Here is a 13,594-nt window from a genome sequence, read left to right on the forward strand (position 1 = left end):
GACGAACAAAAGAGCCTCCTGATGAAAGTGAAAGAGGAGAGTGAAAAAGTTGGCTTAAAGCTCAACATTCAGAAAATGAAGATCATGGCATCTGGTCCCATCACTTCATGGCAAATAGATGGAGAAACAGTAGAAAAAGTGGCTGACTTCATTTTTCGGGGCTCCAAAATCACTGCAGATGGTGATTGCAGCCATGAAATTAAAAGACTCTTACTCCTTGGAAGGAAAGTTATCATCAATCTAGACAGCATATTAAAAAGCAGAGATATTACTTTGGCAACAAAGGTCCATCTAGTCAAGGCTATGGTTTTTCCTGTGGTCATGTATCGATGTGAGAGTTGGACTATGAAGAAAGCTGAGCGCTGAAGTTTGATGCTTTTGAACTGTGGTGTTGTAGAAGACTCTTGAGAGTCCCTTGAACTGCAAGGAGATCTAACCAGTCCATCCTAAAGGAGCTCAGTCCTGGGTGCTCATTGGAAGGACTGATGCTGAAGCTGAAACTCCAACACTTGGCTACCTCATGCGAAGAGTTGACTCATTGGAAAAGACTCTGATGCTGGGAGGGATTGGGGGCAGGAGGAGAAGGGGACGACAGAGGATGAGATGGCTGGATGGCATCACTGACTTGATGGACGTGAGTCTGAGTGAGCTCCAGGAGTTGGTGATGGACAGGGAAGCCTGGCGTGCTGTGGTTCATGGGGTTGCAAAGAGTTGGACATGACTGAGCAACTGAACTGAACTGAACTGAGGCAATAATAGCTCTAAAAGGGGGCTTCCCTTGTAGCTCAGTGATAAAGAACCTGCCTGCCAATGCAGAAGACAGGTTTGATCCCTGGGTTGAGAAGATGCCCTGGAGAAGGAAATAGCAACCCACTACAGATTCTTGCCCGGAGAATCCCATGGACAGAGGACCCTGGCAGGCTACATACAGTTCATGGGGTTGCAAAAGAGTCAGACATAACTTAGCGACTAAACAACAACAATCTCTAAGACATTTCTGTTTTTGTACTGAGCTTTCATATCAACTCTAACACCAAAAGGCCTAAACAAGATATATATCTTGATATACATTATTATTGGACAGTTTATTATATATCCTGAAAAGAAAAGAGACTAGAAAGGCTTCTATCACCTAACTAATCTTTAGGATTAATCTATAAGTGAATTTTATTGTGTTCATATCCTTCCATGTAAATTATTGCAATCTGTTATATTGAATTATTTGAAATTGTCATCTTGTGGGTCAAAAATTGTTGAATGTCAACAATTTCATAAGATTCAACCTAATAGATAACTTCTTAGGTATCTTGTTTGAACTAAGCATTGACTGGTGCAATGGGGACTCAGCAATGAAGAAAAACAGTGGCAGTAATAGTAACAGCAATGCTGCTGCTGCTGCTAAGTCGCTTCAGTCGTGTCCGACTCTGTGCGACCCCATAGATGGCAGCCTACCAGGCTCTGCCATCCCTGGGATTCTCCAGGCAAGAACACTGGAGTGGGTTGCCATTTCCTTCTCCAATGCATGAAAGTGAAAAGTGAAAGTGAAGTCGCTCAGTCGTGTCCGACTCTTTGCAACCCCATGGACCGCAGCCTACCAGGCTCCTCCATCCATGGGATTTTCCAGCAAGAGTACTGGAGTGGGGTGCCATCGCCTTCCCCAATAATAGCAATAGATAATGTTTAATAAGTACTTGGGGAATAAATGCTTCATAAGCTAATTTTTCTGGTAATTCACAAAGAAGGTAATTCTTACAATCCCCACTTTACAGATAAGGAAGCTGAGAATTCAAGGAGGTGAAATGATTTGTCCAAGGCTATACAGCTAACAGATATTCTCTAAACTAAAAAATGTTACTACCGAGTGGAAGAGATGAACACATGACATAATGAAAGGCATGGCAGAGGGTGGGTGCCGAAACAAGGCTCACACAGATCGCATGGGTAAGGTCGTATTACTAAGGCTTTCTTCACTTTACAAACTAAGTCATCTTGGAAGAGGGACAAGGGATAACTGTCTCATAGAATCTTAATCTGTAACATAAAGTATTGACGTGGTCTCTGGATTTGGTATCTGACCCTCACATAGTGACTATACATTATACTTTTATTTAGTGAACAAAATATAAGGATAATTTAGAACTCAGTATTCAAATGAAAGAATGATAAATTCTTCGCTCTAACCATAAGGTGAATGAAGCAATATACGCAATGGAGGCTGTGTTTTGGAAGCTGTTCCAAGTACATGCAAGGTTGATCTTCTTCACCTACCCACATGAAATACTGCCTAGGAATCAGCAGTCTATGGTCCTCAAGCTAAATCCAGCCTGAAGGCTGGTTTTACAAGTAAAGTTTTATTGGAACATAGCCATTCCCATTCCTTTACAATGTGTTATTAATGATTGCTAGTTTAAATAAAGACTGTTTTGGGCCCCTATACCTGAACTTTTACTCCCTAGCCCTTTAAGCAGAAGTCTGACTCCTGATCTAGTCTAATAAACTTCATATGATAACTATCTACTGTAAAAATAGAATTCCTAGGAGCAAAGTAAGATAGAAAACTCTGTGAGAGAGAAGATGTGTGCTTTGGTACCTTTTTTATTTAACTCACATTCAAACTAGCATAACAGTATGTGTTTATAGGTTTATGGTTTGGCTATATCCCTTTGTTTATTCAATACAGTGTACCTTAAAGAAAATTCTTTTCTGTATTCTTTATTATTTCAATGAACTAACTATAATTTTTTTAAATGACCTCCCAACTTTAGGAATTATTGGAGTGTAAACGGAAGAGGAGAGGAAAGAAATGATGACGGATGGAAAATGAGTGAAGGAGATTTTCTTCACATGAAGACCTTCTCTTAGGCTGCGTATCTCTAGGAGATTGTTTGGGGAAGATACTTCATCCCAGGAGGAATCTCGATTTATTTTGAGGAAATCCCAAGCATGGAAAACAAATCCCACATGGATAAGAGATTATTCTCATATTTTAAGGAGTTCCTCCACACATATTCACAGCCAGGAAGCCCTGAATAAGGGAACTGAACACTAGTTTTCTGACACAGAGCTGTTGTTTTGGGTCCCCTTATTGGCGGTTTCTTTGATGGAACAATCAGTTTTATCATATTTTCTAAGTTGAACAGAATAAAATGGAAAAATAGAAGAGTTTCATAATCCTCACCCTTGGTTAGTTTTGTTTGTTTCCGGAGCCACTTTGATGACGTTGTCAAGACTTTGGTCCCTTTAAGACATGGAAAAAGGGATGAGATCATATGACAGGTTACATCAAGTGGTTGAAAATATTTACTAAAATGGAAAAGCGTTTTTTACTACAAAAATATTTTACTAGAAAATATTTACTAAAATAGAGATCATCTCAAGGGATTGGAGGTTTTCATTGTTGACTCTGAAAATATATATTTGGACCTAACTATAATCACATAGACATAATGAACAATAATTAGTGGTTTCAGAAAATTCATGATGTGCCAAGCACTGTGCTAAGTGATTTATGTGATTTATATGATTCAGAGCTCATATCAACCCTATGAAATAGTATAAAAATATTAATAAACAGAAACCTCAGTGAAATAGAGTTGGGAGACCAGAATGCGGGCTCTCTCCTGCCCTGTGACAATAGCAGAAGCCAGCAGGAAGAGGAAAGATTGTTCTCCTTGCCTGGCAAGGACTCAGCCAGTTGAAAAGCTGTGAACTCTGTTTACTTTGGTCCTCCCAATCTCTGTTCCCCCCTCCCCTCTATAAAATTGTTCTTCCTTCCCCTTCAGGGACTTGCATGTGGCTCCCCATGGTTGCAGACCCCAGACTACAATTCTCTGATGATCTGAGCAAATCCGTCTTGGCTGGAGAAATATCTGACAATCTATTTGTTTCAGGTCAACAATAGGAAGTATCATCATCTCCATTTCACAAAAGGAAAAACTGAGACCCACAAAGATGAAGTTTTTCCCACATGGCCTGTAGTGGCAAGGCTGGAATGGAAAGCTATGTAATTAACCCCAGAGTGTGCACACTTGGCATAACACCAACCATGTTATTGGAAATTATTAACTGAATTGACATTGGAAGTGACAACGGAACATCTGGCCCGATTTCCTCACTGTGAGGATGAGAAAACCAAAGTCCAAACAGGAGTGTGATCAGGCCCATTTCTCACTGTTAGTGAGGGCAGAGTCATGCCCAGACCCACATCTCTGGGTTCTGGTCTGATGCTCTTTCCTCTCTCTTGTGCTATCCCTCTGCTTAAGAAAAATAAACAAACCAACCAATAAAAGTGTCCTGACCACTACTGTTTGGAACAGGGAACTCTGCTCTGTTATGTGATAGCCTGGATGGGAGTTTGAGGGAGAATGGATACATGTATATGAATGGGTGAGTCCCTTTGCTGTCCACCTGAAACTATCACAACATTGTTAATCAGCTATACCCCAAAATGAAACAAAAAGTTTTTTAAAAAGAAATAAGTAAAATAATTGCATATAAAAGACTCTACCCAGTAAACCATCATTTCCCTCAGCCCTTGACAACCAAACACTTTGTTTTCTTGGTTGCCAATGGATTTGCCATTCTGGATATTTCAGATAAATGATATATAATTGTGAAAAAAAAAAGGTGACTTGTCCATCCTGGGAAAACACTGCACCTCATGAATCAAAATACCTACATTATATTAGAAATTGGCTGACCAAAATCTTTAACATTACATATGAGGTGGTGTAGGTTACATGGTTTTTCTTGAACTATCATTGGTACATTGATACTATAGCAGAGTCAGTCTGCTGAAATGATGATTTAAGTATGTTTTTAAACATTGGTTAACATGAAACAAAAAAGAGGAATGTACTAAATCTTACCCTTGCACACTTTTCCCGGTTCTTGGGTTCACTTTGATGAGGTTATCCAGGTTTTTGGAACTTTAAACAAAAAGAAACATAGTAAGTAAAAATGAAATTATATCAACCAATTAAGTCAAGCTAATTACTTTAAAGGATATATGTGCTCAAGATGAATTTGACAATTAAGTTTTGAGAGAAATCAATACCAGTCTATATGTTTCACTTAAAAGAGTAAAATTTTTTACTTTCATTGCTATCAGTTTCCTATATACTCTCAAAATAAAACAATAAAACTAGGGCAAGATTGAGTTTAAAAGATCATCTCTGGAACTATTTGCCCAAAAAATCTTACCTTGTCAGCCCCATTTGGTATTCTACCTGATGCAATAGCTATAATTAAACTGTGTTTTGTTAATAATTTCCATTTAAAGGGATTTAAATGGAAATTTAAACACTTTTGGATTTAAACACTTTTTCCTTTAAAGGGATTCTATATCCATTATTTCACATGATCTTTATAATAATCAAACAACAAAAGTGGAACAGACATTATGATCTTCATTTTATAACTAAAGAAGTCTCAGCTTGGTATTCAAGGGACTTGCTCAAAGATACCCAGCTGATAAGTAGTGGAATTCAGATATTTTGACTCCAAACCACTTTTAAACACAGCTTCTCTAATGAGAGCCACAAACTGATTCAGAACTTGATGCACAAATTGATGGGAAGGAAGAAAGAAAAGGTATAATCCTCACCTTGGGTTACTTCTGTTAACTTCAGGGGTCACTTGGATGAGATTGTCAAGACTCTGGCCCCTTTAAAACATAGAAAAAGTGGTAAGGTTAATAACAGATTACAACTAAGTTGATAAAACTATTCATTAAAACTCAGAAACAGTGTAAACAACCGAAATCATGCCAAAGAGCTGAAGATTGTTAAAAGCACACAGAAGTATGTAGGGATTTATACATCTCTGAAAACTCACTGAGACTCAGAGAGACAATACTTTAATCTGGGAGCCATCAGGCACTAGCAAATACTGAGACAGGCCTCTACTTTGATTCACTGAACGCTATGCCCTTAGCCTTTTCCAGGTGCACTAAACATATTCTGTAATAGTCTGTGTACACATTCCTGGAACATTCCACAAGGCACAACTCCACCCATCAGCTTCCAACATGCTGTGGGAATTTTGAACTTTGGAGAACCCTTATTTTGTAAAATTGTCAGCCGTTAGCAGATATTCTGTTTAAACACTGGATTTAGATAAGTGTACCCTTAATATTCATTTGAAGGACTGCTGCTGAAGCCGAAGCTCCAATACTTTGGCCACATGATATGAAGAGACAACTCATTGGAAAAGACCCTGATGTTGGGAAAGAATGAAGGCAGGAGGAGAAGGGGACGACAGAGGATGAGATGGTTGGATGGTATCACCAGCTCAATGGACATGAGTTTGAGCAAGCTCCGGGAGATGGTGAAGGACAGGGAAGCCTGGCGTGCTGCAGTCCACTGGGGTCGCGAAGAGTCAGACACGCATGACTCAGCAACCGAACAACAGTAACAAGAAGCAATTTGTTAAAGTCTATAATATACAATCTGTTATCTCTTGCTCATACCTACTGTGTATTAAAACTACAAATTTTGACTGGTTGTGTTGGCAATAAACAATAAGATGAAAATCCATCAACTTTTGAAATGTAAGTTACAATGTAAAACTGTAATGTAGAACACCATGTAGTCACTGAGAATGACTCAGTATTTTACAGTTACCCTTTAGGATATGTGCTTCTGATCTTAATGGAATTTTTCTTTTTCCTATTGCTTCTACATATGTTTTCCACATTCCCAGTGCCAGCCAATGTGCCTCTGATCTACAGAGGATACCATATGGGAAAAGAACATCCACAGAAGGCACATTTATACCCTGTATCCCCATGCCCCATGGCCCTGCTAGGATCAGATCATAAAGTCTCCAAGGTGGTGTCAATGCAACATCAAAAGATACAGATATCTGGAAGCAGCTAGCTAGATGCTGACTCAAGTTCTTCCTTATTTCCAGATGTCTGAGGATGTGCACATCCATGCTAAAAGTGGCAATAAAAAGTTTGAACATTTTTCATGCAAATAATGAAATTGTTAACCCCGAAAAAAACAACTATTCTATCCCAGAATATCCTATGTTGATTTTTTTAACCCTTTGTTGCCTAAACAAAATATGTGGAATTTGAAGGCTGCTGCTGCTGCTAAGCCATTTCCTTCTCCAATGCATGAAGGTGAAAAGTGAAAGGGAAGTCCCTCAGTCGTGTCTGACTCTTTGCGACCCCATGGACTGCAGCCCACCAGGCTCCTCCATCTATGGGATTTTCCAGGCAAGAGTACTGGAATGGGGCGCCGTCACCTTCTCTGATTTGAATGCTAGTGGCTGAGAAAAAAATATTCTCAGGATTCTGTTTCTAGTACTTTGAGTACTAGAAACAGTAGTACTCATTGGAGTACTCAAGAAGAAATCCCACAGCATTAAGCATTGCAACTCCTCCCTTGTAATATCTGTGTTGGTTCTGTTGGAGACCTTGATCTCTTTATTTTGAATAAAGCACACAGAGGGTTGTCTAAATTTTAAGGTTCATAAACTCAATAAAGAAGAATGTGCTAGTGGGAAGCAGTGGGTGGGTGGGAAGCAGTGCCTCATAGTGTATATCTCTTCAATACTTATGCAGTCTTTCAATCCACAAACAGTTACGGAAAGCCTACCATGGCCCCAAGTGCTGGGATAGCTGTGACCAATACAGACAGGCTTAGCCCTAAAGAAACGTCCATTCCAGGACTTCCCGGTGGTCCAGTGGTTAAGAATCCACCTGCCAATGCAGGGAAACACTATTTCCATCCCTTGTCTGGGAAGATCCTACATGCTACAGGCAACTAAGGGCACCACAATTACTAGAATTTGGCACTCTAGAGCCCACAAGCCACAAGAACTAAAGCCCACATGCCCTACAGCCCGTGCTCCACACAAGAGAAGCCACCACAAAGAGAAATCCATGCATTGCAACTGGAGGGCAGCCCCCACTCACTGCAACTAGAGAAAGCTCACGAGCAGCAGCAAAGACTCAGTGCAGTCAAAAATAATAAATTAAAATAAATAAATTTTAAAAAGAAGCTTCCATTCTAACTTGGCGACAGGCAGGCTATATGCAATCAAACCTATAAATGAATGCTACAATTCTAGATAATAACATATGGTATTAAAAATCAGTGCCTGGTGCCTGTGATGCTAGGTTTGGAGAAGGGCGTGGTGATGTAATTATATTCAACGGTTAGAAACAGTCTCTTTGAGAAGGTAACAATTTGGAAATAGAGCTACCCAAAGTGGGAATAGCAGTCACAGAAGTGTTAAGGCAGGAGTGAGGCTAGATAGAAAAGAGGTAAGTTTGGCTGGACTTTACTGAACATATGAAAGGCCATTGCTCAAGTTTAGAACTTAATTCCACCTGAATTAAGAGAACTTCAAAAGTTTTTTAATAAGGGAGGGAGACAATCTTATTTTATCTTTAAGACAGCCACAGAGTTTAATGATGCTTGGTGAAAGGAAAAAAAGAAGACTACTGCCGTTAAAGCTCCCAGGAAGCACACACATACAAATACACAAATACACAAATAGACACAAAGACTGCAACACTCTTACACACATACACACAAGTGCACACACATACACAATCGTGCATATAGGTACTCATATACATACAAAAGCACATGGATATACTCATATATATTCAGGCACACACAAGCATTTGTGCAGATGTATACAATCACACATATGTCTGCACATACATGCATACACTCATATCCATTCGCACATGTAGACACACACGTATCCACACACAAGTATACACATGTGAATGCATACATTTGTGTGTGTGTGCATGTGTACACGTAGGCATACACACACACACACACCCCACAACCTATGGAAAACAATAGGTAATGATTTGAAATACTCTCTTTAATAAAAATTAGAAAGGTAAAACATAAATTTTTCTTATAGAGTCAAAGTAAATTAAGTATTTGAAAGTATCTAAATTATTGTTGTCGTTTAGTCACTAAGTCATGTCCAACTCTTTGTTACCCCGTGGACTGTAGTCTACCAGAGTCCTCTGTCCCTGGAATTCTCCAGGCAAGAAAACTGGAGTGGATTGCCATTTCCTTCTCTGGTGGATATTTCCGACCCAGAGATCAAACCTACATCTCCTGCACTGGCAGGCAAATTTTTTACCGCTGAGCCACCAGGGAAGCCCCATCTAAATTATTAAGAAAACATAATTCATGTGAATCTTTATTATTGCTCTTAATTATTTGTATCTCTGATGTGCCAAGTGTGATAGTATTATGATCTCTAAACTGAAGCATGGGGCAAGTGACACAGTCAGAATTTGAACTCTGATCCTTTAGACTCCCTGCTCCCTTTCACTGCCTCAAGCTCCCTCCCAGAAACACCTAGGTAACCAGGGAAATCAGTGCTTTCTTCTCAGTTTCTTGGCTGCAAAAAACTGCATGTCTGTAACACAACGGGTCATTGGGTCTGCAACCACACCAGCAGTGCTGAGAACAGGACGGCCTGACGATGCACACCAGCTTTCAGCCAGCTGGGCCCTGGCTCTAACGGGGCCTGCAGGTATTAGTGCCACATTTTAGAATCAACTCATAATATCATGTACTGAGTGAACGGAATGGAAAGAGGTTCAAAAGAAACCACATGGAATTACTTGGTACGCTTCTCAGCAACATGACAACAAGCTCAGTTTCAGATATGATCCATCTGTCTTTTAAAAAATTTAAAAAAAAAAGCAAGAGGACATAAGCTTTCCAGATTTCCTTGGCAATTCATGGGTAGGGCAAGTCTTTTACAAAGTATGCTTTTTTAACCTCTTCATCTTTAAACATACATTACAAAACATACATATATACACACTGCACACAAATATAGTATACATGCACACACAATCTGTACATAAACACATTTACACACACTACTTACACACCCACAGAATACACTTATTTATATACGCTATACACGTACACTTATATACACATACTACTTATATACACACATATACATTTATATATATATATATATATATATATATATATATATAGACATTGTGATGGGCTTTCCTGGTGGTTCAGATGGTAAATAATCTGCCTTCAATGCAGGAGACCTGGGTTTGATCCCTAGGTTGGGAAGATTCTCCAGGAGAAGGGAATGGTATCCACTCCAGTATTCTTGCCTGGAGAATTCCAAGGACAGAGTAATCTGGTGGGCCACAGTCCATGGGATTGCAGAGAGTCACATGGCTGAGCAACTAACACTTTCACTTTCTTTTCTTTTTTTTTTAAATATTTTTATTTTTACTTTATTTTACTTTACAATACTGTATTGGTTTTGCCATACATTGACATGAATCTACCACGGGTGTACATGCGATCCCAAACATGAACCCCCCTCCCACCTCCCTCCCAACAACATCCCTCTGGGTCATCCCCATGCACCAGCCCCAAGCATGCTGTATCCTGCATTGGACATAGACTGGTGATTTCATTCTTACATGATAGTATACATGTTTCAATGCCATTCTCCCAAATCATCCCACCCTCTCCCTCTCCCTCTGAGTCCAGAAGTCCGCTATACACGTCTGTGTCTTTTTTGCTGTCTTGCATGCAGGGTCATCATTGCCATCTTTCTAAATTCCATATATATGTGTTAGTATACTGTATTGGTGTTTTTCTTTCTGGCTTACTTCACTCTGTATAATTGGCTCCAGTTTTATCCATCTCATCAGAACTGATTCAAATGTATTCTTTTTAACAGCTGAGTAATACTCCATTGTGTATATGTACCACAGCTTTCTTATCCATTCATCTGCTGATGGACATCTAGGTTGTTTCCATGTCCTGGCTATTATATCCACACAGTGATGGTTAATTTCACATGTCAGCTTGACCGGGCCACAGGGTGCCCAGATATTTGGTCAAGTATTATTCCAGGTGTGCTGTGAGGGAGTTTGGGGATGAGCTTAACATCCGAATCTGTAGACTGAGTAAAGCAGGTGGCCATCCCCAGCATGGGTGGGCCATGGCTATTCAGTTAAAAGACTGAATAGAACAAAAGGGCTGAGATAAGAGGAGACTTTGCCTACCTGAGTGCTTGACCTAAAACATTGCTCTTCTCTTGCCCTTGAGCTGAAGCTTAAACATGGGCTCTCCTGGTCTAAGGCCTTCAGACTGGAACTGGAACTACACAACCGGTTGGGTCTCCATCTTGCCAACAATAGATCTTGGGAACTCTCAGCATCCATAGGGGTATGTGCTAATTCCTTATAATAAATCTCTCTTTCTACCTGTATATCCAACTGTATTTCTACTGCATATTCTACTGTTTTGTTTCTTTGGAGAATCCTGATTAATACACACTCATACACATATCAACACACTTATATATACATACGTACATTTATACATAACACACTTTTATATCTTTAATAAATAGAATTCACTTAAAGTATATGTTTTAAAACTTTTGATTTATTTTGTATTAGAATATAGCCAATTAACAGTGTTGTGATAGTTTGAGGTAGACAGCAAAAGGAGTCGACATACAGATACATGTATCCCCTCTTGCTCAACCTTCTCTCCCATCCCGGCTGCCACATAACATGGAGCAGAGTTCCCTGTGGTATACAGTAGGCCCCTGATGATTATCCATTCTAAATATAGAGCGTGTATACATGACATTACTATTTACACTGTACATACACATACGTGCTCACACACACACACACACACACACACACATACACACAAAGAAATAAATACTAGATAAAGGTAGTCAAGTTCCCATTAAATTTCTCAAAATCTACCTTATAGCAGATGTCACCTGAAAAGAAATTGCAAGAGGTCATTTCTGTGTATCAGTCATATAGAATTGCTTAATATGATGTATTTGGGAAAAAATAGTTCAGTTTGGTTTGAATTCCAATTTGCTCTCCTGAATACAAGTACTCAGAATTCCAGTGAGTTTATAAATGTCAAAGGAGAAATGAAAAGCTTTAAATTACTTACCTCTTAATATTTTTATTTGTTTCAGGATTTACTTTAATAAGCCCATTGAGGTCTTGCTTCCTTTGAGTAAGGAAATGAGTTTTAATGAATGTCATTAAAATAAAACACTAATCAAGTGAACAATGATTGGAAAAATTAAGGAGTGATAAAATATACACATTCTCTAACAATGTAATTTTTAAAGCTCTAAATGCAAATTAAAACTCTTCTCTCACATCCTGAGCTAAAAACCATTTAAATTTCTTAATTTATCAACAAGAAACTTAGCATATTTCTGTTTTATTCTCAAAATGTGTGTGTATACATTAAATGACTTGCTATTTAACAAAATCAACTTTGCCCTCAGATACCTCTTGTTTGAATATCCCAGATGGCTGGCACTGAAGTAATGTAGGCTATTAATAGATAAAGTTCTATACTGGATCCAGATATAATGTAAATTTCCATCTAATAAATCAGATATAATTGCCTGTTCTATTTTTAGATGACAGTAATAATATAAATAATAGTTTTACAGTATTAAAAATAATAAGAAAAATAGATGTCTTCATATAAATGCAACCACTCCCCCAAATCAAGCCTTTTAGAATATAATTAGATTGTGTGTGTGTGTTAGTTGCTCAGTCATGTCCATCTCTTTGTAGCCCCATGGACTATAGCCCAACAGACTCTTCTGTCCATGGGATTCTCCAGGCAAGAATACTGGAGTGGGTAGCCATTCCCTTTTCCAGGGGATCTTCCAAATCCAGGGATCAAAACCAAGTCTCCTGCATTGCAGGCAGATTCTTTACCTTCTGAGCCAACAGGGAAGCCCATAATTAGATTATGGTAAATTATAAGAGCAAGAAAAGGCCTTAACATGGTAGGAAAATAAATGACTCAATTCTTGGGGAGATGCATGTTTCCTCCATTAAAAGGCACTGAGAAATATCAGAAAGGGCATAGCCCGAATTCAAAGGGGGCAGTAGGAGATGGCAGAAGTACTGTGGCTGGGCCCTGCTGCTTGTGGACCCAGCTCTGAGCAAGGCCAGGATGAAAGGCTCTTACTCACAGTGTGTGCACCTGCCCAGCGCCTCCCTTAGACTGCCTTCTGAGACACCATCCTTAGAGAAGTTGATGTCATGAGTTTTAGTCAAGCCTCACTCTTGGTTACCTTTGCCATTTTAAAAACTCACTTTTAAAATGTCAAGATTGTATTTTCTTTAGACACAAAGGAATTCAATTCAATAACTCACCTCTAAAGCCAAACCAAAATCTGGGAGAAAAGGCAATTTCCTATCAAACATTGGGACAATTCTTCAAAAATAAGCCATTTTATGGGGAGCAAGGAGGAAAGGTCATGTGACCCATCATTCTTACCCAATTCCGTGCTAGTAAAACATGTTTCTGAAATTAAAGTGCTAAATCATTTTATCTTTGTGCTTCCCTGTGGCTCAGATGGTAAAGAATCTTCCTGTAATGCAGGAGACCCAGGTTCACTCTCTGAGTTGGGAAGATCCCCTGGACAAGGAAATGGCAACCCACTCCAGTATTCTTCCCTGGAGAATCCCATGGACAGAGGAGCCTGGCAGGCTACAGTCCATGGGGTCACAAAGAGTCAGACAGTGAAAGGTCATGTAGCCCCTCAT

General features: G+C 39.3%; 1 protein-coding gene across 9 annotated transcripts in view; it reads right to left on the reverse strand.

Moving 5' to 3' along the window:
- Positions 1 to 13,594, reverse strand: part of SCEL (sciellin) — a 124,403-nt gene that overhangs the window by 41,455 nt on the left and 69,354 nt on the right. For 8 of the 9 annotated variants that reach the window (XM_018056487.1, XM_018056485.1, XM_018056484.1 and 5 more), the window contains 4 exons: positions 11,967 to 12,026; positions 5,606 to 5,665; positions 4,869 to 4,928; positions 3,179 to 3,238 (listed from right to left, as the gene is read on the reverse strand). In XM_018056487.1, coding sequence (XP_017911976.1) covers positions 3,179 to 3,238; positions 4,869 to 4,928; positions 5,606 to 5,665; positions 11,967 to 12,026 — 240 coding nt within the window. The remainder of the gene's footprint in view (positions 1 to 3,178; positions 3,239 to 4,868; positions 4,929 to 5,605; positions 5,666 to 11,966; positions 12,027 to 13,594) is intronic. The other variant, XM_018056489.1, reaches the window with a different exon arrangement.

The sequence above is a fragment of the Capra hircus genome, chromosome 12 (assembly GCF_001704415.2).
Source record: "Capra hircus breed San Clemente chromosome 12, ASM170441v1, whole genome shotgun sequence".
NCBI classification, from domain to species: domain Eukaryota; kingdom Metazoa; phylum Chordata; class Mammalia; order Artiodactyla; family Bovidae; genus Capra; species Capra hircus.